The sequence below is a fragment of the Takifugu flavidus genome, chromosome 6, assembly GCF_003711565.1.
Source record: "Takifugu flavidus isolate HTHZ2018 chromosome 6, ASM371156v2, whole genome shotgun sequence".
Lineage (NCBI taxonomy): Eukaryota > Metazoa > Chordata > Actinopteri > Tetraodontiformes > Tetraodontidae > Takifugu > Takifugu flavidus.
This window is the reverse complement of record NC_079525.1, coordinates 6,422,846-6,450,229: the sequence shown is the minus strand read 5'-3', so window position 1 is coordinate 6,450,229 and position 27,384 is coordinate 6,422,846. Positions and strand designations below refer to the sequence as shown.

Here is a 27,384-nt window from a genome sequence, read left to right as displayed (position 1 = left end):
GAGGACACGAGAGCAAAAGCAGAGACGGGAGGAACGTACACGCGAAATTCCCAACCAGATCTGACATTAGTCGGGGCTCACGCCTTCATGCAGATCACAGTTATTGAACAGCAGCAAGGCTGTGTGATGTCATCCAGCTGGCAGACGCACTTCCTGTCTGGGGATTGAATGATGCAGAGCAGTGGTCCCACAGTTCACAGTGTCCTCCTAGCATGAAGGTTCCTGGTTTGATTCCAGCTTGGGCCTTTCTGTATGCAGTTTGCATATTCTCTCGGAAGGATAAAGTCTCTTAAATAGCCAAACAAAATGCATGTTTCTCCAGCACTCCAGCACGTATGGACAGGTTTGGAATTCTCACATAGACTAGCTATAGGCGGCAAAAGCTGTGACATTTAATGTCTGTTGAGATTCTGTTCTTGGTGGTCAGAGTCATTTAAAGGTTTTATTTTGTGGCCTGCAGGTATGAGACCGGACCTTGAGCTGCTTCCCAGCATGAACGCCTCTTTGACCTTCTTTGATTTCACAAAAATGTGTTGAAACATCTCGAATCCAATGGTTGTTTTTTTGGTCCTCCCATTTTTTCTTTGTCCTCCCATTCTCCCGTTTCACTTTCAGTTCTTTTTCTTCTGCAGGGTTTCCAATTAAACCACTGTCAGCTGGAGGAAGTGACTGGTGGGAAAGCCTGCCCCTGTTTCATTTCTGACACTCTACCTTGGATAAATACATCAAATAATTTGGTTTATGTGAAGGCTCCAACATCACAGTGAAAAGAACATTTTTGCATTGATTCATGCTTTTGTGTAGTAAAAGCACATAAACACACATTTAGACATGTTTCCTCTTCCCTCTGGCTTCCAGCTCCTGTGGTTTCCACCACTTTTGTTTGCTTTGCAGGACGCTCATTTTTTAATCAAAGTGTTTGAGCTTCATAAGGGATGATAAATAATCAATGATTCAGCACCTGTATGAAAGAAATGCAAATTGTAATGAAATCTGTTCAGCACTGAGAGAAATGAGGCAAATTTAAAGTAATTGGGGGCCTTTCTTTGCTCTTATCTTCAAGGATGTTGAGGTGTGACACATATGCATCTGATTAAACTCTCTCAGATGTGGCACACACACACACACACACACACACACACACCACACACACACACACACACACACACACACGCTCGCTGACTTTAAAAGTGATACTTCAGACAGTAGGGAACCCTGCGGGAATCCCTGAGAAGGCTGAGGTTCTTGTATCAAAACACTCTCCCAGAATACGAAATACCTTTAAATTCAGCCGACTTGTGAAGTCTGCTTTGAAAAAAAATAAAATTCTGTCTGAAATGTATTTTATTTCACATGGAATTTCACACACGTTATCTATTACATTTCTCGCATGAATAATAATGCTGCTCTGTCAGTTTGGTCTAAACTAATGCTTTTGTTCATGCATGAAGAGATAAGACCAGCAACATCTGGGAATCCCAGTAAAATCCCACTAGTATATCCAAACCATGGCTGAATTAAATCTATTGACGGCGCTCGTTTCTGTAGTCAAACAGACTCCTTTTGTGTGTTTGCCTGCCTAAAAAGAGCAAGTAAACACATTGATTAGTATCCAGATCACATTAACCTGGCATCCATCCTGGAGCCTGTTGCAGTAGGGAAAAGTCCAAACAGGCCTGCTGGATACTATAGTCTTCTCCTGTTCTATTGCTGGGAGGTGACAGAACGATATTCAGAGGTAGGAAACTGGGTGTAAGTTGCTTTTTGCTTCTCACCATTTATGCATTTATTTTTTGACATTATAATTATGCACATTTTTTAAAGTGAAAAAAACAAGCTGAGTACTTTAATTAACTCTGTTTTTGCTGGTTTAATTTGTTTTTAATAAGGTTGTCAAAGTTGGGGCAATAACCAGGATTTATTAGGTGTTTTTGTTTCAGTCACTTAATCACATGCTATTATTCTGTAGGCAGGAATTCCAGGTATTCATTCCTGCTCTGGAGGTAGGCAGAGTGTCACAAGACTTTCTTCCATTTAACCACTGATAAAATAATTCATCTAGTCCAGCCATTTTCTCTTTCATTGCACGCCCCCACTTAAAACTGTTTTCAAGTACCGAAAATGGCTCAATATGTTGTTCAGCTATTGAATATCCATCCATCCATCCATCCATCCTCTACCGCTTATCCGGGGTCGGGTCGTGGGGGCAGCAGCCTAAGAAGAGAAGCCCAGACTTCCCTCTCCCCAGCTACTTCTTCCAGCTCATCCGGAGGGATCCCCAGGCGTTCCCAAAGCAGTTGAGAGACATAGTCTCTCCAACGTGTCCAGACTTCTCCAGCTATTGAATAATCAGATGCAAACATTCAAACTTAAAATAATTACGGTTATCTAACCGGTCTGAACATATACTGTCTCTCTGATCTCCTCTCTCAGCAGGATGATATGGCGCCTTCGCAGCCGCTCCAGGACAATCTGTCTGTCCTTGGCCGTCGTCACCGTTTCGCTCTACCTCCTTCTTCTACTTGCCTCTCATTCCGTCGACCTCCAGCCCTGCGACGCTCTGCTGCCCTCCAAGACGCATGTCTTGCGAGACTTGGCACATCAAAACCTCTCCCCAGCAGGAGTGCAGGACTCAGCGGGTACCGTGCATGGAAATTCTTCCAATAGAGATGCTAGTAGTGAGGTGAGAGGTCATGCGGACCAGGCACGCAAGTCTGTGGAGTCTGGCCTTTCCAAGCTGGAAGCGCTGTTTAACCATCCGCTTTACAATTTACCGTGTCCCCCGATCCCCGAAGAGGACCTGCTTTTGAAAGTGAGACCACAGGTTGAGGCCAGTGAGACAAACTCCCAGATATGGTCAGTAGAGCAAAAAAGGACTTGGACATGGAAAGAAATTCACACAATCCCAATTTCTGTTCGCACGGGTTCACTGACTTCTTCTCAGTAGCAGTTTCCAAGACGATGATGCTTTGATAGAATATAATCTTTGTGACCACAGAAAGCAAGACCGAGGAACACTAAGAACTTTCATCTTCTAAGTTAAGAATAAACCTCTGTATTCGGGTCCCTGCCACTGATATAGATGGGTTTTGATCCTCTGGGCCAGGTTTAATGTTCAGGAGTTCTTTTGTTGTTCTTCTCTTCATCAGGTAATTCATGACATTAATAATCAATGATCCTAATAATCAATCCCCTCCTAATCTTTCCAGGGTGAACGATAGCCCGGAGGAGGACAAGGGCGTTCCCTGGAGCAGCAACAGCGGCAGTCATCCTCCGTGGCTGCAGTTCCACCTCGGCATCTCCCGCTGGCAGCTGTACCCCCATCAAGACCCCAACATGGAGCTGCTGGTCCAACAGCTGGCTAAGCACAGAATAGTCAGTGCAGGTCTGCAAATGGACTTTCATTGCGTGTTTTTCTTCAGACGTACGAGAGATTAATGTCGAATTCTCTTTGAAGCTCCCCTGGAATGAAAGCGTGAAGCTTTGAACAACCTTGGGGGCCGAGTGGAGGATGGATGGATAAATATCACCAGTTTAGCAAACACTTCAGTCAATCAATCATGCGCGCTGCTCCTCAGCGTTCTTCTGATGCCTCTCAGTGTCTGTGGCTGAGAGGCTGATTTATTAAACTCCACCTGTCTTCAAAGACACAGATTCTGAAGCTTTGTTAGATTTACTCTGCGTGTGTCAGTTCTGGCTCATGTTGCGAGCTGTGTCATACGTATGTCTGCACACAGTGTGCCCGTGGTTGCTATAGAGATCTTCTCACTATTGTTTTCCAGTGCAGAAATCTGGAGGGACGCAGCTGAAGCTGGTGATGTCATTTCCAAACTATGGACAAGCCTTGTTTAAACCTATGAAGTGAGTCATACATGAAATAAACCTGAGCTGTCCTGAATTCAAAGCAATAAATGGAGAGAGCGAGAGAGACGGTTGATGTTCTCAACCAATCTATGCTGGACATTTGCAGGCAGGAGAGGGATGAGGAAACCAACTATAACCTCTACTACTTCTCTGACTTTGAGAGACACAATGCAGAGATTGCAGCTTTTCACCTGGACAGGTACTAAAATCCACATGGCTTTTTGCTCCTTTTACTTCTCAGAAACAAGAAAACCCTGCTGCTGTTTAAGTCAGGGACAGATAATGATCACATGTTGCATAGCAATGAATTCCTTCCCCTCCACGAAACTCATCTCCTCTCTTTGTCTCTCTTTTGTTCTGTTCTTATACTTCTGTCTCTGCAGGATTTTGGGCTACAGGAGAATCCCTCTGGCAGTAGGGAGACTTGTGGACGTTGTCAAAGAGATAAAAAATGTCACCACAGACCGAAAATTGGCTCGGACCTTTTTTACCTCTCCTGGTGCTGATCACACCTTTAACCATTATTTATTTAGACTGTTTGAAAGAATCCTAATAGCATTTGTTGGACTTCCTGTCTCTCCCTGATTATCTCTGGCTCCCCCCAGTGGGAAGTGTGTGTTTCTACGGCCTGTGCTCCTACTACTGCTCAACAGAACATGCTGTGTGTGGACGCCCCACCGGGCTGGAGGCCTCTCTGGCCGTCATGCTGCCGGATTTGTCCTTGGCGAAACGCAGGTCCTGGAGGTCCCCCTGGAGACGCTCCTACAGCCGCAGCAAGCTGGCAAAGTTAGTGGGGCCATTGATTTAAGAGCAATCCATAAAAAAAGGACATTTTCTTCACCAAAATCGGGATATATGCAGTCCAGAATTCATTTGTTGATTGGATTGATTTGAACTTAAATAGCATCCATTTAATTATTCTGACAATTGATAAAGAATTTTACTTGTTTTTACCCTGACTAACACACACACACAGGAGAGAATGGAGACCAAAGGTTGTTCATGTGTTCAGTAACACTTGACTAGATGTGTGCAGCAACGTGAAAATGTGAATTTTTGTGTGTTTCAGATGGGAGACACAATCAAACTACTGCGCAAAAGTGAAAAAGACCCCTCCGTACAACGAGGGCACAAGACTGGTGGATTTCATGGATATGGTCATCCTGGACTTCTTGATGAGTATGTTCACACTCTGTGAGCTGTCAGACTTGAGGTTCAGATACTGGAGTTAAACCAAAAGTGCAATTAACATGGAAGATTAATCCTTTTCATTATAAACAGCATCCATCTGGAGAAAGAAAACAAATTGTGGAAGTATGAGCCTGAGCAGGTTTTATATTCAGAGTATTACAGTATTAAATCATCAGACAATATCACCAAAACCAGAAAGGTAAATCATAAACAGATGGATACTTTTTATTTCGGAGGAAGCACAGCTTCACTTCCATTTAGGCTGGAGGTAGTGGAGAAAATTTAAGGATTTCATATGGGAATGGCAGGTTTTATCACCATGGTGATCCATCTCATGGCCTGACCACCAGCCTTGGGATAATTATAATTCACGTCTATGCAATAATACTCAGCCAACTCAATTACAGAACCTCTATAAGGATTTACTGAACTGTAACGACCGATTCAGTCAGGCATTTGTTCTCATCTACTTTCACATCAGGGATGTTTACTTCTAGTCTGTTAAGAGCCGCCAAGTAAACAAATACTGAGTAACACCTGAATGACTTGCAGTGATTTAAAAAAAACAAAAAAAACATCATTATTAATGTTCCATGGCTGTATTGTCATGCTTTTCACAACGTTTATCACGGCTAAAATAGCGTCCGCGCTAATTGAAACGTCAGCCGTCCTTCAGCTGAAGACAACGCGTTACCGTGGCAACGGCCCGTCTCCGTGGCAGCGCCGACAACTTGAGAGGCAGGTATAAAATTCTGACGTTATTTTTCCCTTTTCTGTCAACAAGTCGTAGTTCGTGTGTTTTCGTTTGCCTTGAACCGATGACCGCCTTAGCTCTCTCTTGTGCTTAATGGCTGTTGAACTGAAAGTTGTTTTAACTTTGTAACTTGTGCTTTATTAGCAGAGTTAGCATTAGTAGCTAACTAGAAAGTCAGTACAGTGCAGGTATGCATGTGTATGTGTTGAGAATACTGAAATTTTTTATAAATATATATTTGAGTTATAAAAGTACTTTATGACTGTTTATTTGCGCTATTGTTTCTTGGGCTACGCTAAGATAGTCCTTTACTGAAGCCTTTTGCATTTTAAATAATAAAGATAATGTTTTGTAGTCACATACAATTTCATATATTTTGACAAAAAACACAATCACTTATGCAGAAATGCGCTTTTGTGTTATTTCGTTCCAGTTGAGTTGTGATAATAAAAATCCTTTTTAAACCTACTTATTGAACATACAGCCATTCTCACACCAACAATCTTAAAATGTTAATCAATACATTTGATGAAAGCTCCCTTATTTCCCTAATGATCTTTATTTCTTTCCCAGATTCCAAAATAAATCCTTCATAAAGTGGTCAGACCTGCTGATGGTATTCAAAGAAAGCTCAGCAGCATGTTCGCTGCCTCTTCAGAGGAAAGATCCCACGATGGACCAGGACAAACCTGTCCTAAAGTCTCTAGCAGGTCCAAGGCCAATAAAAAGGCCCAGTCTGCTAAACCATCTTTACCGCCTGTGTGCCAGCAGCCTCCCTCGCTGGCAGCAGTACTGGTGTCCAGGCCTCTTTTCAGCCATACACGTGTCCTAAGAAAGATCCCTTCTGATCAGCCTTTATCAGTACAGGAATTCCCTTGTCATGAAGCCCAGTTAGGGCATGGGAGATCCTTCAGTAATAAAAAGGAAGAACCTCATTGGATAGCATCAGAATTAAGGAGCCACATCCCTGACAGAACAACTGCTACTTTACCAGCTCAGAGGTAAATAGATTAATAAATCTGTGTGGTCGACTTTAACTTTCCATATCTTCATTCATTCATAATGTTGTTTATCTGAAAGGTGGTGCTTAAGTTTGAAGCTCTTGTTCTCCAATTACACAACTGAGAGGTGTTTGCGGCATGTTTAATTTCTTCCACTAGACATATGATTGCTAAATGTTTTGCACTGCCGTTAATGGTTTCAGCCTTGCAGGGCACAGCAGATCCATGAAAGTCCCCTTCAGTATGGATAGATCTGAAACAACCTGGATAAACAAGAACACTACCAAACCAAATAAACCTCCTCTCAGTGGCACAGATGTAGTTGAGATCTTTGGCAAGAAACAAGACCAGGGAGAACAGAAGCTTTATTACCTGAAAGAAGTGGATGCTGGATCTTTCAGGTGCTGCTGCAGGTAGTATATTCTCTTCAGATGCATATCTTCAGGATGACAAACTGTATCTGCCTTTTCAGACCATATGACCTCCAAGTGGTCGATTTCAGAGATGCTGGGTCTGAGCACTACATCTTCTCCCATAGTTCTGTATTACATGTGACAGAACAGGGCTATGGTGGGCTTCTCTCACTAACAGAGTGGTTCAGAGAGTCATGCTTATGGAGAGCTTTGCAGGAGATCCAGTTTTTTAGGGACTTCCGACTGCAAAAAGCTTTCACCTGGTAAGTGTGGACCTGATTTTGTCTATTTTACCTGTCTTTTTTCACCTGCCTAATTATTATTAGGGACAGGTGGAACAGAAATGTCCACAGAATCATTTTTCAGCGCAAGCGTAAAGATCTGCAGGACGTGTTGCTCATAGCTGTACCACAGTTCAGAGATGCTCTTCTTTTATACAGCAGGTAAGCTCTGGTGACCTGGGAATCATTTAGGTGTAATACCGAATGGGCTATAGGAGTGTATGGTTTTCACAGTGACTGTGTCATTTACAGAATAATTGAAGAACTGAGAACCACACTGTTGCTACCTAAGGAAGAGTACAGAGGCTACACACTGCTGGAGTTCAAGGAAGAACTAATAACCATGAATTATGGGCGCAGGCACATATTGGCGACATTAGCGCAGTGCCGGGGTGTCATTCTAAATAAGGTATCACATTTGTCCTCTAATGCAACCTGCTTAAAGCAGCAGCAGCTCCACAGAAGCGCCGCAGGAGGTTATTCTAGGAAGAGAGAATAACAAAAGATTTTAATTTAAGCTGCATTTTTGTATGATATATTTTGTTTAATAAATTCTCAAATCAGATTAACGTCGATTTACCGGTTTTAATCAGACAAAATTACATTTTCATCCATTGCTGAACAGATTGCTGTTGTTATTCCTATCCTGAGTTAAGTGTTATTTCTCCTATTCAATTATTGCACAATGTTCTGGTACCGCATCTGCAGGTGAAAGAGGACAGCTACAACACGCACCAGCAGCTACTGTTGCACATAGAATATGCTAATAAGCCAAATCAGAATTCAGAGCCCATTTACCTTCACGTGGCTCACCAGCAGGAGCTGAAGGAAGCACTGTCGCAGTCTCAAAGCATCTTAAGAAAATTGGGCAGGTTTGCTGCTCTCATCAACCAATTGACTGTGCAAAGTCTCGTCACGGTTGTTCAGAAAGCTGTAACATCCTTTCACACCAACCTTTGCAAGGTGACCGGAACATTTTTGTTTGTTCCTCTTGCAGAATTGCACAGTTGTTGCTTCCTTCTTTTTTTTAAAAGAAAAATGAAGAAGCCAGTGTTGTTTAAATGATGTTTTTCTTCTTTTCTTCTTCTTTCTTCTCAGAGAAAAACACGCCAGCAGTGCTCTCTGTTCCACACTGAAATGAGATTTGGTGCCAATAATCAGCTGAGTGTGGAGCCAATGATAGATCTGTTCCAGCAAGCAGCGAGTCAAGTGCTGTGTGCTGGTGACTCTATAATTCAGGTTGTTTACACGTTTTCTTCCATTGCTTTTACTATGCCTAAGTTTGCAGTGTATGAGTTCATTATGTTTTTGGTCTCTTTGCAAGAGGCAAACAGTTTTATTCAAACTGAGTAAATGAAACGTAACGACTTAATCATCTCTCAAGTACTGCTGTTGTAATATTTGAACAGTTTGCTAAATGAACATCTTTCTATTCCTGTAATGCCTGCATTCTTCAATAGATGTGTCAAATGTTGGGATTCTTTGAAGAGATTAGTGACGGCGTGCTCCCCTCAGATTTTATTTATTCCCCATCTGTCAGCGCTTGTTTTGAATTCCTCCGTGCAGCAGGTGCAGCATTCCACTTCTCTAATTTCAGTTGATTTTGGTTGATCCGAATTCATTATAGTCACATGGAAATGCATCTTAATCCTTCACTTGCTGTTCTTTTTATTCTCAAGTCACTAGATTGAAGACAGAACATTCCCTGTGTCTTGTGATTCCCAGGGCAGAGTAGCAGAGACAATGGGATGTCTCATCACACAATGTTTTGCTGCAGGCAGATGCTTGGTGAACTCCCTCTCTTACAAACAGGAAATGCTTTGGTACCCATGCAGGGCACGAAGGTGCATGGCTGCTATTACCCTCTCACCAGAGAGCAGCTCGAGTGGCAGATCAGCATTAACGATGTTCCTAAACAGGTTGAGAAAGAACAAAATGAGTTCATGCAGGCAAGTCTGTCACTTTCAAGTGAAATAAATGTGGGCAGTAATTTCTCATTACCGGTAATTTGGATTTCCAATTCTTTGCAGGAAGCTGGGCTAGAAATTCAACAGCTCTGTGAAGCATACTCATGGCTGACAGACATCTACATGTTCACCTGCCAGTGGAATCCATCATCTTTGGGATCTCTGCTAGATCAGCCTGCTTCTCTGTATGATGAACACATAAAGCAGTTACGCCACTGGACCGAGAGGATCAGCACTGTTCCCTCGTCAATATCTTCCTCCAACCACCTCTTCACTGTTCACTGCACCAGCATAAAGGAGACCCTTGGTATGTCTGCTCTATGGTGGTAAATTTCTCATGTTTTATCAAAGAAAAGACAGGTTTTAAACATAAGATTAATTAAATGATGTGGTCTTTCAAGGTATATAAAAAATACTTTGTTATAAACTGTGTAAAGGAATCCAAAGGTAAGCATATTGAAAGGCTCTAATCTACTGTTTGTTACTGCCTGGTACCAAACTATCATAAATCTGTTTACATGCCAACTACCTGAAGGTGTTGGCACCAAAACAGTTGCATGTGCTTCTATAGAAATTGTGAAATTATATTATATCATGTTGTTATCATATCTTTGAGGAAAATGAACATTTTATATTTAAAAACCCAACACTATTTGTCATTACTGTAAAATTATTTTTTGACCCTACATTTTTTTAGGATAAAACCCACTTTCACGTACACACAATACAAACGCAAATCCTTAAGGTAGAAAGCAGCAGGTTGGACAGAGGGAGCAACATAAATACCATTCAGAAGATGTCTTAATAGATAGGTGGATGTGAAAAGACAGAAGAACGAAGAGCCAAACCTAGAAAAGTTAAAGTTTACATTGCAAGTCCTCCCAACCTAAAGTGACCGATAGGAATGTCCGACCTGCTAAGAAAAGGTCTTTAAACTGGGTGCCAGCATCATTTGTTAGACGGGGGTCTGTCCCAAACAGTGAAGGTCTTTGTCCAACCTTAAAACAGAACAAATTCATTCCACAGGGTGTATTTTTTTAGATAATGTGACATTTGCAGCACCATTGTCTGGAGTGCTGGACACCGACAAATACGCAACCAGCGCTTTGTTTCTGTTGAATGGCTGTAATACTTTATTTTGTCTCTGTTTTGTTCAAGGACAACAGCTGAAGTTGGTTGAGGATGAAATTTACCTTCAGCTTGTTGAACAGATAAAACTGCACACTGAGGGTGTGGTTTCAGACGTGGAGAAAGCTACCACTGCCCTCAGATCTGATCCCAAGGACTTACACAACTTCTCAAAATATGCACCAATGGTACACACACACTCTTTGGTATTGTATGTAAATATATGCATAATAGACAGACTTAATGGACAACTCTGCTGCCCTCAGGTGAAGGAGTCTGCAAAAATGTTGGCTGACATACAGAGACGTGTGGAATATATTCACTCCCTCCAGGAAACTCTGGACAACAACTACAGGGAGATGACCAAAGAGGAGACGGCTTTGGAAGAAAAGGTGCAGCTATCAACATGATCAGTTAACAGTCCTGCTTTTTTTATTGTCACGCACTTAGAATGTTGATGATTCCGTGTTTTTCCATGTGATTGTGTTTGATCCCAAAATTAGATGCTGGTCAAGTGTGACTCCTTTATTCAACTGTTGAGGAAAGCAGATGAGATTGTGTGCTGCAGTCTTCCTTCACTGGCTAAAACTATAGATGCCATGCTCTCACTCTTGTTGCATGAGCTTGAAAATGTGTTGTCTGAAGCTTCATCGGGACCCTTCCTTGACCCCAGAGAGAATTCAGACGAGATGGTCTCTAAACTCAATCACATGTGTGTGCACGTTCACAGTCTTGGTGTGAAACTGGAACAACTCAGCCGAGACAGTCAAAACTTAAAGGGTGAGCTCATAAAGTCACAATTCTTGAATAAAATTTTGATGAACTCATCATCTTCAATGCTTCTGATTAGAAATATCAGTGGATCTGACAATTTTGACAACGGGTGTAAAATTGGTTGAAGCCCGGAAAGAGTTGTGGGGGCTAATAGCTGAGTCCACAGCCTGGATGGAAGAATGTAAAGCGCTGTACATCTGTGAGGTAACCCTCTTTAACTTGTCTACGATGATAAAGACATCTTTTTTTTTAAAATCCACGCATGTTTACATGGTAAGCACCACCCATGCTAACAAAGAAGCATATTGTGACTTTGAACAATACTTTTTATTTATCCAGCGTAACTTTAAATCTATTTCTTACAGAATGTGGTATCGCAGGCTCAATCAAAATTGGCCAACTGGAAAGAAAAGGCTCTGTCTCTGACTAGTGTAATACCAGCACATGATGCAGTGATGCAGGAGTGTTTAAGGCTCCTGGAACACCTAACCCATCATTTTGGAGTCATGGTTAAACTCCTGAGTCCCATTCTCAAGCAGAAACACTTGAGAGCCATCTGTGAAGGTCAGAACCCGCTCAGATGTGTTATGTCATCAAGCATAACTAGCATTTCAACACATGGAATCTTGCAGGCACTGGTCTATTCTATGAACCAGAGAATGCGACTGTTGGTGAGATGTTATCCAAGCATCTCGAAGATGACGATGACTTTATTGATGAGGTGAGAACAACAGTGATGCTAAAATATGAAACCGAGCCAACAAACCTTTTGTGTCAACAGCATGCGACACCTTTTTGCTATGTCAGGTGTGCAGGGATGCACTAGCAGAGTACAACATGGAGCAGACCTTTAGAAAACTGCAGCAGGACTGGGAGAGGAGGCTCCTTCAGCTGGAGAGCTTTACTCCACTGGCGTGGCAACATTGTGAGACACCACATGACTCAACACAGACCAAGAGACCTGCAGTGGATGAACTTCCAGACCACCAACCTGGCAGACAAGAGTCCTGCTTGGATGCAACATACATCATCAGTGGTGAGACATGATAAAGACTGTTGATGCCATTGCAAACACTTATTCTGCCTAATCCTTTGTGTGATCTTTTTCTTATGTTGTCTTAACCAGGAGTAGAGGAGCACATTGGAAGGATAGGGATTGACGTCATGAGTCTGTCCCTCATGTTAGAGTCCCCCCACAGTGTAGATCTCCGACCACAGATGGCGGACTGGTTGAAATTACTACAAGATCTTGGTGAAATGGATATCTATCAAAATGATGTAAAAAGAAACCCCAAAAAGAAGCATTCACTATTTAACTTTCAATATTTATATTTAGAAACGCTGCTTGATTTATTTAAAAGATACCAGCAAATGTGGATCTTCCTGACTAAAGATTTTAATCACCACTTTGGTGCTCAGAGAATGGATTTGGTAAGTCTTTTGGCAAGTTTTTATGCCAGCACATCATAATTCATTTACATTTTACTTTAAACATTTTCGGGCTAATCATATGTTCTTTCACAGCTGCAGCAATTCCTACCAGTTGATAAGACATTCAAAGGAATTGTGCACTTTATATCCAGTGACACTCATGTTTTAAACTTTGTTCATTGCAACAAAAGCAGTGACCTTTTTTATGGCCATGACCTTTACCACGCCATAATAACTGGTCTGTCTACAATGGAAATAATTTCCAACCAGTTAATGAATCACCGTGACAACATCTGTGAAAGCTTTCCAAGGCTCTGGCTCTTGAGTGACAGGGAAGTGATACAGTTGCTTTCCTCTGCCACATCACCTGTTGCTCTGCAACCTTTTGTACGCAAATGCTTTAAAGGTGTGCAGTTGCTTGAGGTGGAAGGTGGCCGTCTGTCTCATGCGAAGGATGACAGCTGCAAGACTGTACGTCAAGGCCATAGAGGGATGACGGTGCTAGGCCTTTTTGGCAGCCTCCAAGAGCACATTACCTTTCTGTCTCCTCTTGAACCAGATGTCAGTGCTTCGGCTTGGCTTTGTGCATTCGAGAAACGGTTAAAGACAGCCATGAAGCAGCTCCTGAGACGATGCTTTGCTTCACTGAGCCAGCTTCAACTGTCTAGTCAAGCACTGGCAGTTAGTGCAGTTGCTGATCCTGGGTTACCCGTACTGGAGCTACTGCATGAATACCCTCTTCAGTGTCTGCTGGTGGCTGAGGAGGCAGCCTGGTGCAACAATGTTCTACAGGCTTTTCAAGAAAACAGCCCAATGAAGTTGAGCAACATAAAAGCTCACAGCTCTGAAAAACTGAAACGTCTCAGCCACATCCTTCAAGAACATGTAGTCTCTAAGTACACCATGATGTGTCTGGGTGCCTTAGTGCAACTTACGCTGAAGCAGGCCCAGCAGGTCTCCCAACTCATGGAAGCTAACTGTGCAACACTGGAGTCGTCTTTCGAGTGGGTACGTTTGTTAAAGTATCACGTAAACTCGGAAGATCAGTGCTTGAAAAGGAATGATGACACAACATGCCAGGTGGATGTTCTAAACCATTGTCTGAAATATGAATATGAATACCATGGACCAGAAGACTGGGTTATGGTGCACACTCCGTCCACGGATCGGGCAATACTTGGGATCCTCCTTGCTCTGATTAGTCACAGATGTGGCTTTTTGAGAGGACATCACATGTCTGGAAAGAAAAAGACTGCGGCCCACTTAGGGAAAGCGTTGGGGCGGCACGTTCATATAATGCAATGTTCTCCAAACATGACATTCAGCGTTGTTCAACGAACGTTGTCGGGCGCCCTCCAGGCAGGAGTGTGGTTAGTTTTGGATTCTGTGGACTTACTATCACATCGAGTCCTATCATCACTGGGGGAACATCTAGCAGATATTTATCACTTCTTCTCTGGCTTAAGAAGAATTAACAGTAAAAATACAAACAAGGAACCAGAGGAAAGGAGCACCGGTTCAACCAGATTTCCTGAGTCAGATTTGAATCTGATCCTTGGAGGGAAAAGCATTCAAGCCAACCAAAACTTTGGATGTGTTGTCATAGCATCAAGTTGTTATTCGTCTGAGATTCCGGAGAGTTTACGGACTGCATCCAGGGCCATTGCATTAACTCCCCCAGATTACAGAATAATCGCAGAAGTAATGCTGACTTCCTTTGGATTTTCAGATGCAATGCCTTTAAGCCGGCGTCTAGTGACTCTTCTTAGTCTAACCAAGGATTCCCTCTGTCTGCCTGATTTCATTGCTGACAACCAGAGCAGCTATCTTGTTTTATTGCAAAAGACCATCCGTGCATCTTTATATTACTTACAGCAAAGTCTTGGACATGGCCAAAATTCAGATGAAGATACTAAAAAGTCTTCCAAGTGCAACAGACCTCATCTGTCATCAATGGAAGAGGCAGCTATTGCCAGAGGTATTTTGTCTGTCTGGTTGCCTCTTCTTTATGAACAGAAGAAAGCCTCACAATTTAATATCATTTTCAAGGAAGCGTTTCCTATAGCCTCCCACTTTCCTCCTTTACAGCTGGATTTAGAGGAAGAAGAAAAAAGGCAACTGACAATTGCACTTTCAGAAGAATTGCAGAGAAAAGTGTTTCACTCTGACCCTGAAATATCCCACAATGTTCTTACACTTTACCAGAACATCAAATCATCTAAAGCAGTCATGCTTTTAGGTCCCTCTGGTAGTGGAAAAACAACGTGTTATTCTGTCCTCGCTGCATCCCTCAGCCGTCTGGCTGCTGCAGGTGAGCAGACTGGTTCTGAAAATGACAGTCTTATTAAAGGAGATATCCCTCAGATGACTGTGTCAGGCTGGACTGCTGTTGACACTCTGGTCTTATTTCCTAATGCGATGACCCACATGGAAATATTTGGTTGCTTCTGTGAAAAAAGGGGATGGCGAGATGGAGCTATTGCAAAAGTGCTGAGAGATTTAGGTCAACACAAGCTGACAAGCTCAGTGAATGACCGGAACGGTAATCAGACACCAGTGATGAAATGGTTGGTATTGGATGGGAATCCTGTGGGACAGCCTGGTTGGCTAGATTACTTGGCAGCCATTTACGGCTCCGAGGACCCATCCCTTTGCCTGCCATCAGGTGAAATTCTGCCCTCTCACTCAAGCCTGAAGCTACTTATGGAGGCAACTGATCTGTCCGATGCCGGTCCTTCTGCAGTCACGCGCTGCAGTCATGTTTTTTTCCCAGGTGCTCACCTGTGGAAGACTGTGTGGAAGAGTGAACTCCAGGCACTCTCTTTTGAATATGAATTAGATAAGGGAGCCTTGGAATTATGGAATCACCTGGCAGAAGATCTTTTTTCCAGCACCCTTAGTTTGGTTAGAGAGAACAATTTAACCTCAGCCATCCATAATGAAAGGGCCTCTTCTAAAGACCTCTGCTATGGAATGCCAGAAGTCACATCATTTGTTCGGATTCTGCGTGGCCTCTTGCAGTATTTAGGGAAATCTGTGATGATGTCAAAAATAGAAAGAGGTATAATGATTATTTATTATTTATTTATTTGATCTTGTAAAGATATTGGCTATTTGGTGCATTGACTTCAGTCATATATGTTGTTGCCTGCATCAATTTTTACACCAGATGAACATAAAAACGACACAGCAAGCATAAATGCTCATATTGAACAGGGGCTCCACACCAGGAGTAGTTTTCTATTTGCATATATATGGGGATTTGGTGGCCACCTGCATCCTTGGTAAGATCACCTTCATCATTTACAATTTAGCAAATTACTATTAATCACCTCCTAATTCATATGCTTATTTTGTATTTTGCTTTAGCCACTGGCCAAAGTTTGACGTGCTTGCCCGTCAAGTTTTGCTCACTTGCCGATTCAGAATTGTGGTTCCTGATAATGAGAATGTGTTTGAGCATTTTTTAAACAATGGCACCAAGATTTGCTCTACAGTGATGAACTTAAACAAGTCTATCGCTCCCAAGGTTTGTCCTGAACATTCTTAACAATTTACTGAAGCAATATTTAACAATGACTATACTTTATTTTTGATCTTACAGTGGGGGACCTATACCTTCCTCTTGAACCTCATGTTAGAGGCAAACCAGCCAGTGTTGCTTGCTGGGGAGCCCGGTTCTGGGAAAACAACTCTATGCAAAAGTTTTCTGCGCTTTAACAGACCACACATCAGCCTGCCAGCCAGCCCACTGCTCAGCTCAAGAGACCTGCTAGCTATACTGCAGAACAAGAGTTACCAGAAACTCTGCAATGATTCTACTGGTTCTGTGAAAAAACAGCCAAGATTACTTCTTTTTCTGGATGATTTGCATGAAGCTCCCTGTGGTGAGAACGTTTTTTCCGATTGCATTTACTTCAGCATTCCACTATTTGAAGAAATCTACAGTTGATGTTTTTCCTCTGTTGTCAGATGTCCATGGGAAGACATCAGCTGCTCTAGAGACACTACGACAGACTATTTCAAAGGGACAGATTCTATCATTTGACAGTTACCAGTTCCAACTGTTAAGTTCTGCATCCACCAGCTTCTTGACCACTTGCTGTGTCTTTGGAATGGCAAATCACCACAGCGGTGTAATCTCTACCAGGCTCTCACGTCTGTTCTCCATTTTCATTCTCCCTGGCCAATCTATAGATGTGATATTGTCCGTACATTCTCCATGGCTTAAGCACTGGCTTGAGGGAATCCCACTTCAGCAGAATATTGAAGGCATAGTCAGTTGTGTCATTACTGCAACCAAAACTCTGTATCATGCAGTATGTGAACGATTCCAGCCCTCTCCCCAACGACCTCATTTCATATTTTCCCAACATGACCTTCAGAATGTGTTTTCAGGCATGTGCCTGTGGCAGCCAAGCATCCAAAATGCAGGGACATTACAGCCTGCTGACAATTTAGCACCAGATTTTAGTCAGAATCTGGCACGGCCAACCACAACTCTTAAAATAGCATACCTTTGGATGCACGAGTGCATGCGCACATTTGGTGATCGGTTATGCTCAGATGATGAAAATAGAACGCTTGTGTCCCTTATAACCGAGACAGCAAAGGTGCACTTTGGAATCACAGCACTTGATGTAACCCAGTCTATGTGTGGAGAAGAGCCACCTATTAACATAAGTCTTGCCAAAAACGCACCACCCACAGATAATCAACAAGCCAATATTGAAATTCTCCCCCAGTGGTCAAAACCAGCCAATCTGTCTGACCCTGTAAGAAATTGTCCAGTTAGTGACCCTTCTCTGTTAGCTGAAGATCATGCCTCAGCAGAAGCATGTCTGAAAACAGATTCTCCGCACATCTTACAGCACATGAAGAGCAGGCTGCATAAATTTGTTTTTGGACCTGACCTCTCTGTGGCCGTTAAGGAGCAGCAACATTTTAAATGTTCATACCAAGAACAAGAGCGTGAAGTTGTGCTGCAGCAACTGCGTGAGATGATAAAAAGGGAGGATACTGATGAAACTGGCTCTGACGTTGTCACCAAATGCATTGTGCATGGACAGAGGATGGAGCATCTGTTACATATTCTCAGGGCATTGCTCATATCCGGAGGTCACGGAGTCCTGATCAGCTCACACAGAGGCACCGGACGTAAAACCACTGTGCGTTTAGCTGCCCGTCTTACTGGTTACCACTTGATGGAGGTGCACCCTGGTAACCAGAATAAGCTGCATGAAATCTTAAAGGAGGCAGTGAATCAGACAAGAATGGGTGATGTTAATGTCATCCTACTGGTTCATGAAGGAATAAGCCCTAGTGTGAGGGATGCAGTATTGGTGGCCATGGCTCACAGAAGCTACCCAGGACTGCACACTGATGAGGAGTTAAGAGAGCTTGTTTCAAGAGTGACTGAAGTAAAGAACTCACAGAGATATCTTATGGACAGCTGGATGTTTGAAAAGTAAGACACCTACTCAATATTGCTGGTATTTCCTGTTTAGAAAACAGTTCTAAATGACCTGTTTTAGAATTTAAAAAAATTACTGTAATCTGCATAAATCCTTTTGTTTTGCTTTGTTATACAAAGGTTCTTGAGTCAAATCCACAGGAATATACACGTGTTCCTGTTGTTTCCTCTCAACATGTCAGATAGTAGCAGCTATACCAATGATGCAACTCATGGATCAAATGTAAATATGGATTTTCACTTCAACGCCTTACATTGGACATGGACTTTAGTTATTTGAAAGTTGTTGCACTCGCCACATTATCCAAATTTGCTGTACTGAAACTTAACACTTGTATTTTTAGGCACAACTGACCAAGGCTCTTAGCTTCACTTGCTGTGTGGAGATGTACCGGCCTTGGTCCACTAAATCCTTAGAAGAAACTGCTGCTCAGTTCATCCAACACACTCCCTTTAAATGTAAGTCACACCATCACATTTAAGCTTTGCTCCAGGCTTTGTACCCAAATAAGAGCATTAGATGTATTTTTTCTTTTCTTTTTCATATCTAGCTCAACAAGAAGGATTGGTATTCAGCCTGTGTGTTGCCATGGCAGGAATCCATCAATCAGCTGCTCAATGTGCTTCTGTTCTATTATGTGCTCCACCTTTCAGCCCTCAGACTTACATTTATTTTATTGCCTGTTTTGGAAACCTCTACAACCACCTGCACAAACACAGGCAGAGTTGCGCTAGCAGGTAGTCTTTAAAATGGAACACGGATGCAGATACACACAGCAGAATAAATGGAGATTGTTTTTTTCAGGTTTTCCTCTGTTATGTCTCATTTGGATGACATGAAAAACACTGCTGCACAATACAAAGAGCATGTTATAAGGATGCAAGATAAAGTGGCTGAGACACAGCAGGTGAGGATCAGCGCTATTAAGAGGTTGAAATCCATTTAACAAACACAATAAATTAATAAAGGTTATTATTTCTTATTATTTATTATCCTTGGATATTAAACCTGAGTTCATGCAACGTTGTTGCTGGAGCAGGGATAATAAAGAAGTTTTATACTCAGAATAAATTATATTTGTCCTTTCAACTCTGCAGCAAAAGAAAGAGTTTCTGAGAGCTTTGGAGCACCAGAAAAGGCTGCTTGAGAAAGCATGTGAAACGTGTGCAATAAAGGAGAAAGAGCTCAATCATCTGGAGGAGCAGATTAATGAGACTGTGCAGCAGGTGGTTTTTAGAATTGGCACAAAAATATCACATACTGGACAGTGACACGTAATATTTTCTCTTTTCTTTCCTACTGTGACTGTTTCCACAATACGCTTTTATTAATTCAAGGGCAAGCATGAGTTCTTGCCAGGCATGAAGATTCTTAGTTGTCTAAATCCATCTGACCTGGATGAGGTGCGTCACTACAGAGATCCTCCCGATGGCGTGGTAAAAGTTATGGATGCCATTTGTTTGCTTTTTAATCGTCCCCTGGGGTGGGAGAGTGTGAAACAGCTTCTTGGACAGTCGAACTTTTTCCAGGTGTGTTTGAAAATATTCCTTTAAATGAATATCTTTTTTAGATTAAAGGAAGTTTTTGTCAGCATATGATTAATGCTGTAGCTATTTTACATCTACTGTTTTACAAATATCTTCTCCAAGGACTTGGAATTTTTTGACCGCTCTGCTGTGACACATGATCAGCTGCAGCAACTCAGCAATATAGTGAACGGTCCCCTGTTTGTGCCAGAATCAGTGCGAGAGGTGAGCAAGGCCTGTGAATCCCTGTGTCGATGGGTTCAGGCTGTGTACGAGTGCTGTTGCATGCAAAACCATCTGTTGGCCATTCAGCCATTAGAGGTGCTGGCCGGAGACGTACGCATTCAGTTGCAACTGGCTAAGAAGCATGAGGAGGATACGTCTAATCACGTAGAAAACATTAAGCAGCAACTTCAGTTGCTACACACACATCTGGAGGATCAATTGTTGGAGCTGTGCTCAGCTCAGACTGCAGAAACCAATGTGGTTGGTGCTTTAAGACAGCTGGAGGGACATGTCAAGCTTTGGACGGCTTTAGCTCAGGTAATACAAGCTAAAATAATCATGTTTCTTTGTGCGTTCTAATTTTGGTCTGTGATGACATTGATAATTCTAAATAACTTGTTCTGATTTTCCTATTCATCTTTTTTAGGAGTCAGACCTATCTTACCAAACCTTACCTGGAGATGCCCTGATGCTGTCGGCGATCATCTCTTATTTAGGCCCATTTAGTCCCGATGTACGTATAGAACTGCTTAACAAGTGGAGGGAACTTTGCCATACAGGAAACATTGTCATAAATCCGACAGATGCCAGACTCTCCATGTTTGGGCAGTGTGACGCTGCTCCTTGTAAACCATCTAATGGTTTTCCCATACCCGTGTCTGAGAGGCTGCAGATCCCTCAAAGACAGACATTAGCAATCAACCTGGAAAGTCCAAGTGCAAGAGCGATTGTAAAGGTTCTGCTGTGGGGTTGTGGGAATGCCAGGGCTCAGCGCTGGCTTCTGTTGGCAGACACCCAACAGCATCTGGATATCAGGTCTCAGAGCTACCTGATCAAAGGTGAAGGTCAGTGGCATCTTATATTGACATTTCCCCCCATTTAATTAGTTAGCAGCTACTTTAGGACTACAACTCGTTTGTTCATTATTAAATTACCGGTATTATTAAATCAAATTATTATTAAATGATAATATTAAATTATTATGAATTATTATAATTAAATTATTATTATCATTATTAAAATACCAGAAATAATAAGTGTTTACTTTTAAAAAAGAAATGTTTTCATAATAAAATGATTCCTCCGCAGGAGTGAGAGTTACGCTCGAGAGCGAGACAGAGTGTGGAATGGTTCTTTGTGCTGATGATCCAGAGCTGCTGAACAAGCTGGATTGGGCGGCAGAAAAAGGTCAATTGGAAGGTCATTGGATTGGAAAACATATAAATTTTGTCAATTTCTGTCATGTTTTATGTATTTTCAAACCTTCCAGTGTCTTACTAGTTTATTGGTATTGTAACATTTTGTGTTGCAGGGTTCAGAGTCCTGTTGTCTCACATGGAACTTGCTGTTCCCTCTCCAGAGCTTTTGTCCAGATTAATGCGTGCTGCTGGTTGTCAGATACCAGGCATCAGGCAATGCTTGCAACCTACCCACCCTGACTTCCGCCTCTTCCTTAGCACTCAGCTGCCTGCTTCTTTGCTCAGTACTGGTACTGATTGTTGAATTTAAGTTTCATTATTCATCATACTATCTAATAAATGTGTTTGCATACACTGATGACTGATGTCAGTGTAATACTGATCGTATCATAATAACCTTTTAGCTTAGTTGTTCTATTGCCATTATCTTAAAGGGACAAAGAAGCACTTACATGTACAGTAGGCATTTCAGAAATATGGCTGTTTAATTTGGCTTTTTTTGCTTTTGTGTCTTTTAGCAATTCATCCCTCCATATTAGCTCAGGTTGGTGTGGTTGACCTCTCTCTGAGCACAGAGGAGATTCAGGAGCTGATGCTGACACAGCTCCTGCCTCCTGTCTATAAACAGCAGCTGATTCAGCACTTGCAGCTCCAGAATGACAAACAGTTGCTGCAGGACAAACTGGTCTCTGAAGTGGTGAGGAGCCCGGCCGTCTTTTACAATCTTATCAAGAAAATAACTGTTAGGCTTCTTTACTTTCTCCTGATGTAATTTAGCGGGGGTGAATAAATGCAGTGTCAGTTTCCTCTTCAACTTCTACAGGGCCCACTTTATCAGTTAGAGCCAATGAAGTCATGTATTTAAACTGTATTTCAGCAGCGTTTTAGTTCTAGTGACACAACACATCAACAGTGAGATATTCGCAGCAGTTTGCCATTATCGAGTCATCTGGTTTCTTTCAGGGTTGGAGATTATTGATAAATTAGCTTCTGCTTATGTGGTTCTTAATGACACCTGGATTTGAGACGTCTGAGAATATTGTGTAACAGACATGGGTCTGACGTAGGTTTAAACTTAGTTTGTTACACCTGCCTTTAGTTAACCACCTTTAATCTCGTTCTATAGAATGCCCTGATGAACTACATCCTGCAGTCAGGGGCCTCACTGCTACAGGATCATAATTTTCTCCCTCGCGTGGCTGTTTGTCAAGAAGGTGTTTGTAAACTGCAGGCTGAGATCCAACAGTTGACTGAGCAGCTTGAGTGCTATGAGTCCTTGATGACTGTTCCCCGTCAGCTAATGAGCCTAGCTGCATCACTCTACCAGGCTCTGCAGCAGGTGTCTAGACTTTCCCCCTCCTATTACTTTACTCTCAATTCCTTCATCACAGTTTTGCAGGAGGCATTTGTTGCAGGAAGGCCTTCAATATCATTTATGATTGAGAAAATGCCAGACAGCATCACATCAGATGTTACCCATCAGATAATTTCCCAGCTGCTGGTGCAGTACAGGCCTCGTCTCTCCAACAGTCATTTTGCTGTTCTAAAGCTGCTGGTGTCTGTGGCTCTGCTTCAACATAAGCAGCTCTGCTCTGAAGCTGAGAGATTATCGTTCCTCAAGGGTCTTCAAGACATTGAACACACTATCACTCAAGTAAAACACTCTAATCAGTCCAGTAATGCTCTGCCCAGCTGGATACCTTCCTGGATCCACCCAGAGCTCATGTGCCTGGAACAGATGCCATCTTTCAAAGGTCTGTTTAAGGCCCTGTCTACTTGCCCCACACAATGGCAAAAGTACCTGCGTTTCCCTAACTCTATTGTAGTTGGCGCTGTTCCCTGTCCCACTCTCACACACCTATCCCTGATGCAAAGGGCTCTGCTCTGGAAGACCATTATCCCTGAGTGTCTGGAGGGACTTTGTGATGTCATAGCTGACCCCTACCTGCCTGGACACATGGGAGGAAATGGTGATCCTCACATTGGAAATCCAAAGGCCCTCTCAAGTTATCTTTTTAAACAAACAGGAACTATCATTCTTACACAACCTAATTCAAGGGAAGAAAGAAGGACAAGTGTTCAACCTCTTCACTTAATAAACCAATTGTCCCACTATGCAACAAACACAAAAGAGGTACAGTTGTTCAACTGGTTAATCGTGATCATTGGTAAAGTTTCTTGTGCCTGATGTTTTCCATGTTTCAGGTGACAGTAGTCTCTTTTGGGAAACTGTGGGACACAGACGTCATTCTTTCACTGCTCAATAAAGCTGTTCATGATGGCCACTGGTTGGTTTTTAACAACTGTCACCTGGTGGAACAATGGGATGTAAAGTTAGTAGCTCAGTTCAATGAGGTGATGTCACTTTTCACAGGTAAGGGGTCAATCATATATCTCTTTAGCTTTGTATTTTTTTATATAAATGACAGATGGCCAGGTCTACATAATTGTCTCATTTGGGATCTTTTGGTCAGCTGCTCACATCAATGCACAGATACTGAAAGGCTTCACATACTTTTCATACATTCATTTACATCTAGATGAATGTGTTTTTCTCTAATCTCTGCTTTCACCAAACTATCACACAGAAGAGGGAAGCCCAATTCATCCAAACTTCCGAATGTGGTTTATAACCCAAGAAAGCACTTCAAGCTCCATACCAGGTATATCTGACATATTTGTATCAACACTCCATTCAGGTTAGTTTCAGACATTGTAGCTCTAAACAGTGAGGTCCTTCTTACCACCACAATCTGTTATTATTGCTGTTACCCTATAATTTGTCTCTGTTGTTAAAGCTGTAATTTTAATTGTTTTGCAAGAGGTTATTATTTCTTTTATCAAACAGTATGTGTGCGATTGTCTGCACTGACTCTCATCTGCGACTCTCCCTGGGATCTGAGGGAGGAGCTGAGCAGTTCTTTACAACGAGCAGTATCGGCCGTTGAATGTCAGTCACTGTCAGAGGAAGACAAGGAGCTCCTCCTCTGCTACACAGTCTTCCATTCTGTGTTACTACAAAGACAGACCTATAAATGCTCAGTGTCAGGAAAGCTGTACAACTGGTGAGGAAATGGATCCCCGATCTCATAACAAAACATCTGATCATTCCACAAACATATTTCTGCATCTAACAGGGACCAGGAAGATCTCCTGGCTTTGATTGATGCACATATTGGAATTGTTCGTTCGTGCCATGACAAGAATAAAGCTTTGCACTACATAGCAGGCAAGGCCACTCATTTTACAGTAGTTTTAACTGTCTATTTAATTCTTTAGATTTAACTGTAACCTGTTGTGTATTTTGTCCACAGTCAAGTTGGTGTATGGCGGCCATATTCTAGATCCTGCAGAATTGGATGTGCTTGAAAGTGCAGCTATGGCTTACCTGAGCAGAGAGATACCTGTGTGGTTCAGTGGATCTTACTTGAATATTATCAGCCGTCCTGGAAACTTTGGTAACTTTAAACTATCTGATAGCGATATGTTGTTTATTTGTCATTCTAGTGCCACGTAGTAATGCATCCTCAGTGCATGTGCTTCTCACTTTTCTGGGTACAGTGTTTTAATCCTGTTGTGTCATTAGATCTGGCAGGAAGTCTTCACATTTTGGATCACCATCTTCAGGATTCTTTACGCAGAAGTGATCCCCTTGTACTGGGCTTCAGTGCAGATGTGGCAGCTGAGATAACCAAAATCAAGAGCAACAACTTAAACATATTACTACAGGCATCCCAGAATCCTCTAGGAGCAGTGAGGACTTTTCGCATGCATCTAAAGCAGTCTGACACGTTGCCAGACTACAGGCACGTGAGAGACAGACTGGAGGCTCTAAAAAGCTACCTCACAAAAAAGAGCCACAGCACCGTTACAAATGCAGAAGCTGGTCGTCACGGTCCTCTGCTTCAGTTCCTTCAAACTGAGTGGGACAATCTCCACGATTCTGTGGCCATTCTGCTTTCACAGCTTCAACAACCTCAATGTTGTCGGGCGACCATCGGTGCTCTGCTCGAACTCACTAATTTGTCTCACTTAGAGAGGAGGGCAGAGTTACTCTGCAGTTATCTGCGGTGCACCGGCACCTCTGGCTCCTACCGGCTAGCTGCTTTCAAAAATGCCAGAGGTTTGCTGTGGGCAGTAATGAGACAGGCAGCTCAAGTCCAGGGGAAAGATATCAGTGACATGACCCCACATTTACAGGTGAGATTTATAAATGCCTGCCTGGCTGCCTGTTTCAAATATTTGACTTGGCACAGTTATTGTTTTTCTCCTCCCTGCAGGTTGTGAATGATAGTTCAGCATCTCCACTCCCAGATACTGTGTATTTGTGTGGCCTGGAGCTAAGAGGAGCATCATGGGATGCACAGCTTGGTGCTCTGCAGGAAGTAGTCTGCCTGCAGATGTGCTCGATGCCTCTTGTTTGTGTCAAGGCTCGAGTCAAGAACACAAATGCAGGCCGGGCGACCCCTCGCCGTGAAGGTCCAGATAAAAAGGACTGCAGCTGCCTTCAGGTCGTAGATGCTTCCCCTGTAATGGAGCCAGAGTTTCCACTCTATCAGTGCCCGATCTATCTCAGTCGAGACCTGGAGAGTAGAAACTCAGGACTGGCAAATGTTAATATCATTACTTCTGTTGCTCTTCAGACTAAACTACATCCTATGTTGTGTAGATTAAGATGTGTGAGGCTTGTGAGTGTACTCTGAATACTTGATTTGAACTGATGCGTCAAACTGACCGTAAACATGAAAATCTATAATCATGAAAAAATCAACTTTATTAAAGTTGTTACTGTCAAAACAGAAGTGTATTTTTATGTGTGATGTACCTTGGTTGACATCTGGTCTAGCTGATTTACCCATCTTGAATGCTAAAAGTTTGTTCTCCTTGATTTATTGACACTTCCTGTGATTGCAATGTTTTCCCTCTTTATCCTTTAAAGTCATTTTCCATATTAAAAACACTTCACGCATGTATGTAGAAGCACCTTGTCAGGCCTTGTATCTATGTTTTTATGCTTTGGCATTCTTTGCTTTAGCAGGGGTAGTTTAATATGATCGATTTTCAACATTTAGCACACAGAGGTTTTATGTGTATGTGATAAGGTAAAATCTCTGTGTGTTTGTATACACAATTCTTCTCTGGTTTAATGCTGCCTCAAGTGAATGCTTGAGAAATACAATGCGTCTTTTATATTAGAAGTTGCTGCTACAGAGGACTGCACAGGAGGAGGATTGTTTGCAAATAAACACAATCTCTCTTCTTCCACTGAAGGTAACATGGACCGCCACCATTATGAAACCTTTGAAAAGTTTGGCAACTATACCTTTTTACTTCACCTGGACAATGGCAGGGCGTGAGTATTGCTGCTTCACCTGCATCCACACCCTCCTGCGCATTTGCACGTGTGGAGCCTTTGATTCCTAATCTTTTTGGATGGCAGATTTGGGCGCCACTCTAAAGATGAGCCTTCTATTCTAGCGCCTTTGGAGCAGTGTTGCAGGTAGGGAAAAATAAGCCTAAATCAAAATCTTAATCCTTGATTACCGGACAATACTGTGTCCTTTCACTTAGAATCCGTCGGTCCACGTGGCTTCGCCTCCGCCTTCTGTCTCTGCCTCAGTATCGCCTCAGTGACATCATGAGGGCCTCACTCTCCCAAGATCCCCTTCACCGTGTGGCGCCGCTGCTGTCAGACCCACACCTTGTGGCTCTTGACCGCCGTTTGAAAACTGTGTTGGAGACTGTAGATCATTGCCAGAGGAGACTGAGCGAAGGTGGTGGTGAGGTCATCTTTGATGATGTGAAAGATGTGGCCACGTATGTGGGGTAGGACGTCTGCTTCACTCTTGTTTATTGATCCTTGATCAACAACAATGACATTGTTTTGCCATGCTGAAGAAAACTATGTGTGAATTTGGAGCTTTAAAAGTATTGACATGTTCTTCTGAAAGATTTGTTCTGTATGATTCATTTGCTTCTATTCAGAGGTGTTCGATTATCACCTATAAATGGCCAAGATGTTTGCTTATCATCCCTGAGTCGAGTTATTTATTTTGTTATAGCAAAATAAAGCATTATGTTCTTACATCTTCATATACTGTATTACACTTCACACCATTTCCACGATATATTAAAAAGGCCAAATGTCAATGGTGT

At 42.4% G+C, this 27,384-nt stretch overlaps 2 protein-coding genes across 7 annotated transcripts; both read left to right on the top strand.

Annotated features, from left to right (window-relative positions):
- The first annotated feature begins 1,600 nt into the window (after nt 1-1,600).
- LOC130526845 (extracellular serine/threonine protein kinase FAM20C-like) lies at nt 1,601-27,259 on the top strand. Of its 2 annotated transcripts, none has more exons than XM_057034820.1 (11): nt 1,601-1,752; nt 2,434-2,856; nt 3,210-3,385; nt 3,783-3,861; nt 3,971-4,063; nt 4,248-4,363; nt 4,470-4,650; nt 4,934-5,043; nt 26,500-26,581; nt 26,669-26,728; nt 26,800-27,259. In XM_057034820.1, the coding sequence occupies exons 2-11, from the start codon at nt 2,438-2,440 to the stop codon at nt 27,056-27,058; spliced, it is 1,575 nt and encodes a 524-aa protein (XP_056890800.1). In that variant the 5' UTR covers nt 1,601-1,752; nt 2,434-2,437; the 3' UTR covers nt 27,059-27,259. The 2 variants fall into 2 exon arrangements, with proteins under 2 accessions (XP_056890800.1, XP_056890801.1); XM_057034821.1 differs by having other exon boundaries at nt 1,621-1,738.
- LOC130526796 (dynein heavy chain domain-containing protein 1) lies at nt 5,733-26,208 on the top strand. Of its 5 annotated transcripts, XM_057034719.1 has the most exons (44): nt 5,735-5,797; nt 6,383-6,810; nt 7,014-7,211; nt 7,283-7,486; nt 7,556-7,666; nt 7,757-7,913; nt 8,213-8,467; nt 8,603-8,743; nt 8,965-9,073; nt 9,230-9,457; nt 9,539-9,778; nt 10,630-10,787; nt 10,866-10,991; nt 11,103-11,379; nt 11,450-11,577; nt 11,739-11,937; nt 12,006-12,094; nt 12,181-12,409; nt 12,500-12,625; nt 12,710-12,804; nt 12,898-15,865; nt 15,974-16,088; nt 16,174-16,333; nt 16,409-16,691; nt 16,777-18,271; nt 18,398-18,500; nt 18,622-18,736; nt 18,829-19,015; nt 19,083-19,185; nt 19,376-19,504; nt 19,616-19,807; nt 19,928-20,347; nt 20,457-20,874; nt 21,119-21,229; nt 21,342-21,518; nt 21,747-21,925; nt 22,355-23,362; nt 23,434-23,602; nt 23,817-23,891; nt 24,077-24,293; nt 24,366-24,457; nt 24,543-24,686; nt 24,815-25,428; nt 25,509-26,208. In XM_057034719.1, the coding sequence occupies exons 2-44, from the start codon at nt 6,449-6,451 to the stop codon at nt 25,929-25,931; spliced, it is 13,329 nt and encodes a 4,442-aa protein (XP_056890699.1). In that variant the 5' UTR covers nt 5,735-5,797; nt 6,383-6,448; the 3' UTR covers nt 25,932-26,208. The 5 variants fall into 5 exon arrangements, 4 of the variants coding, with proteins under 4 accessions (XP_056890697.1, XP_056890696.1, XP_056890699.1 ...); XM_057034717.1 differs by having other exon boundaries at nt 5,734-5,797; nt 9,230-9,453; nt 9,535-9,778; nt 12,500-12,804; XM_057034716.1 differs by having other exon boundaries at nt 5,734-5,797; nt 12,500-12,804.
- Nucleotides 27,260-27,384: the final 125 nt, after the last annotated feature.

Coding starts and splice junctions, on each gene's coding strand:
- LOC130526845 (XM_057034820.1), top strand. CDS start 2,438: ATGATATGGCGCCTTCGCAGCCGCTCCAGGACAATCTGTCTGTCCTTG. Junction 4,064..4,247: donor GCAGCTTTTCACCTGGACAG/GTACTAAAATCC, acceptor CTGTCTCTGCAG/GATTTTGGGCTACAGGAGAA. Junction 26,582..26,668: donor CACCTGGACAATGGCAGGGC/GTGAGTATTGCT, acceptor TTTGGATGGCAG/ATTTGGGCGCCACTCTAAAG.
- LOC130526796 (XM_057034717.1), top strand. CDS start 6,449: ATGTTCGCTGCCTCTTCAGAGGAAAGATCCCACGATGGACCAGGACAA. Junction 20,348..20,456: donor TTTGGACGGCTTTAGCTCAG/GTAATACAAGCT, acceptor CATCTTTTTTAG/GAGTCAGACCTATCTTACCA. Junction 23,363..23,433: donor ATGCAACAAACACAAAAGAG/GTACAGTTGTTC, acceptor TCCATGTTTCAG/GTGACAGTAGTCTCTTTTGG.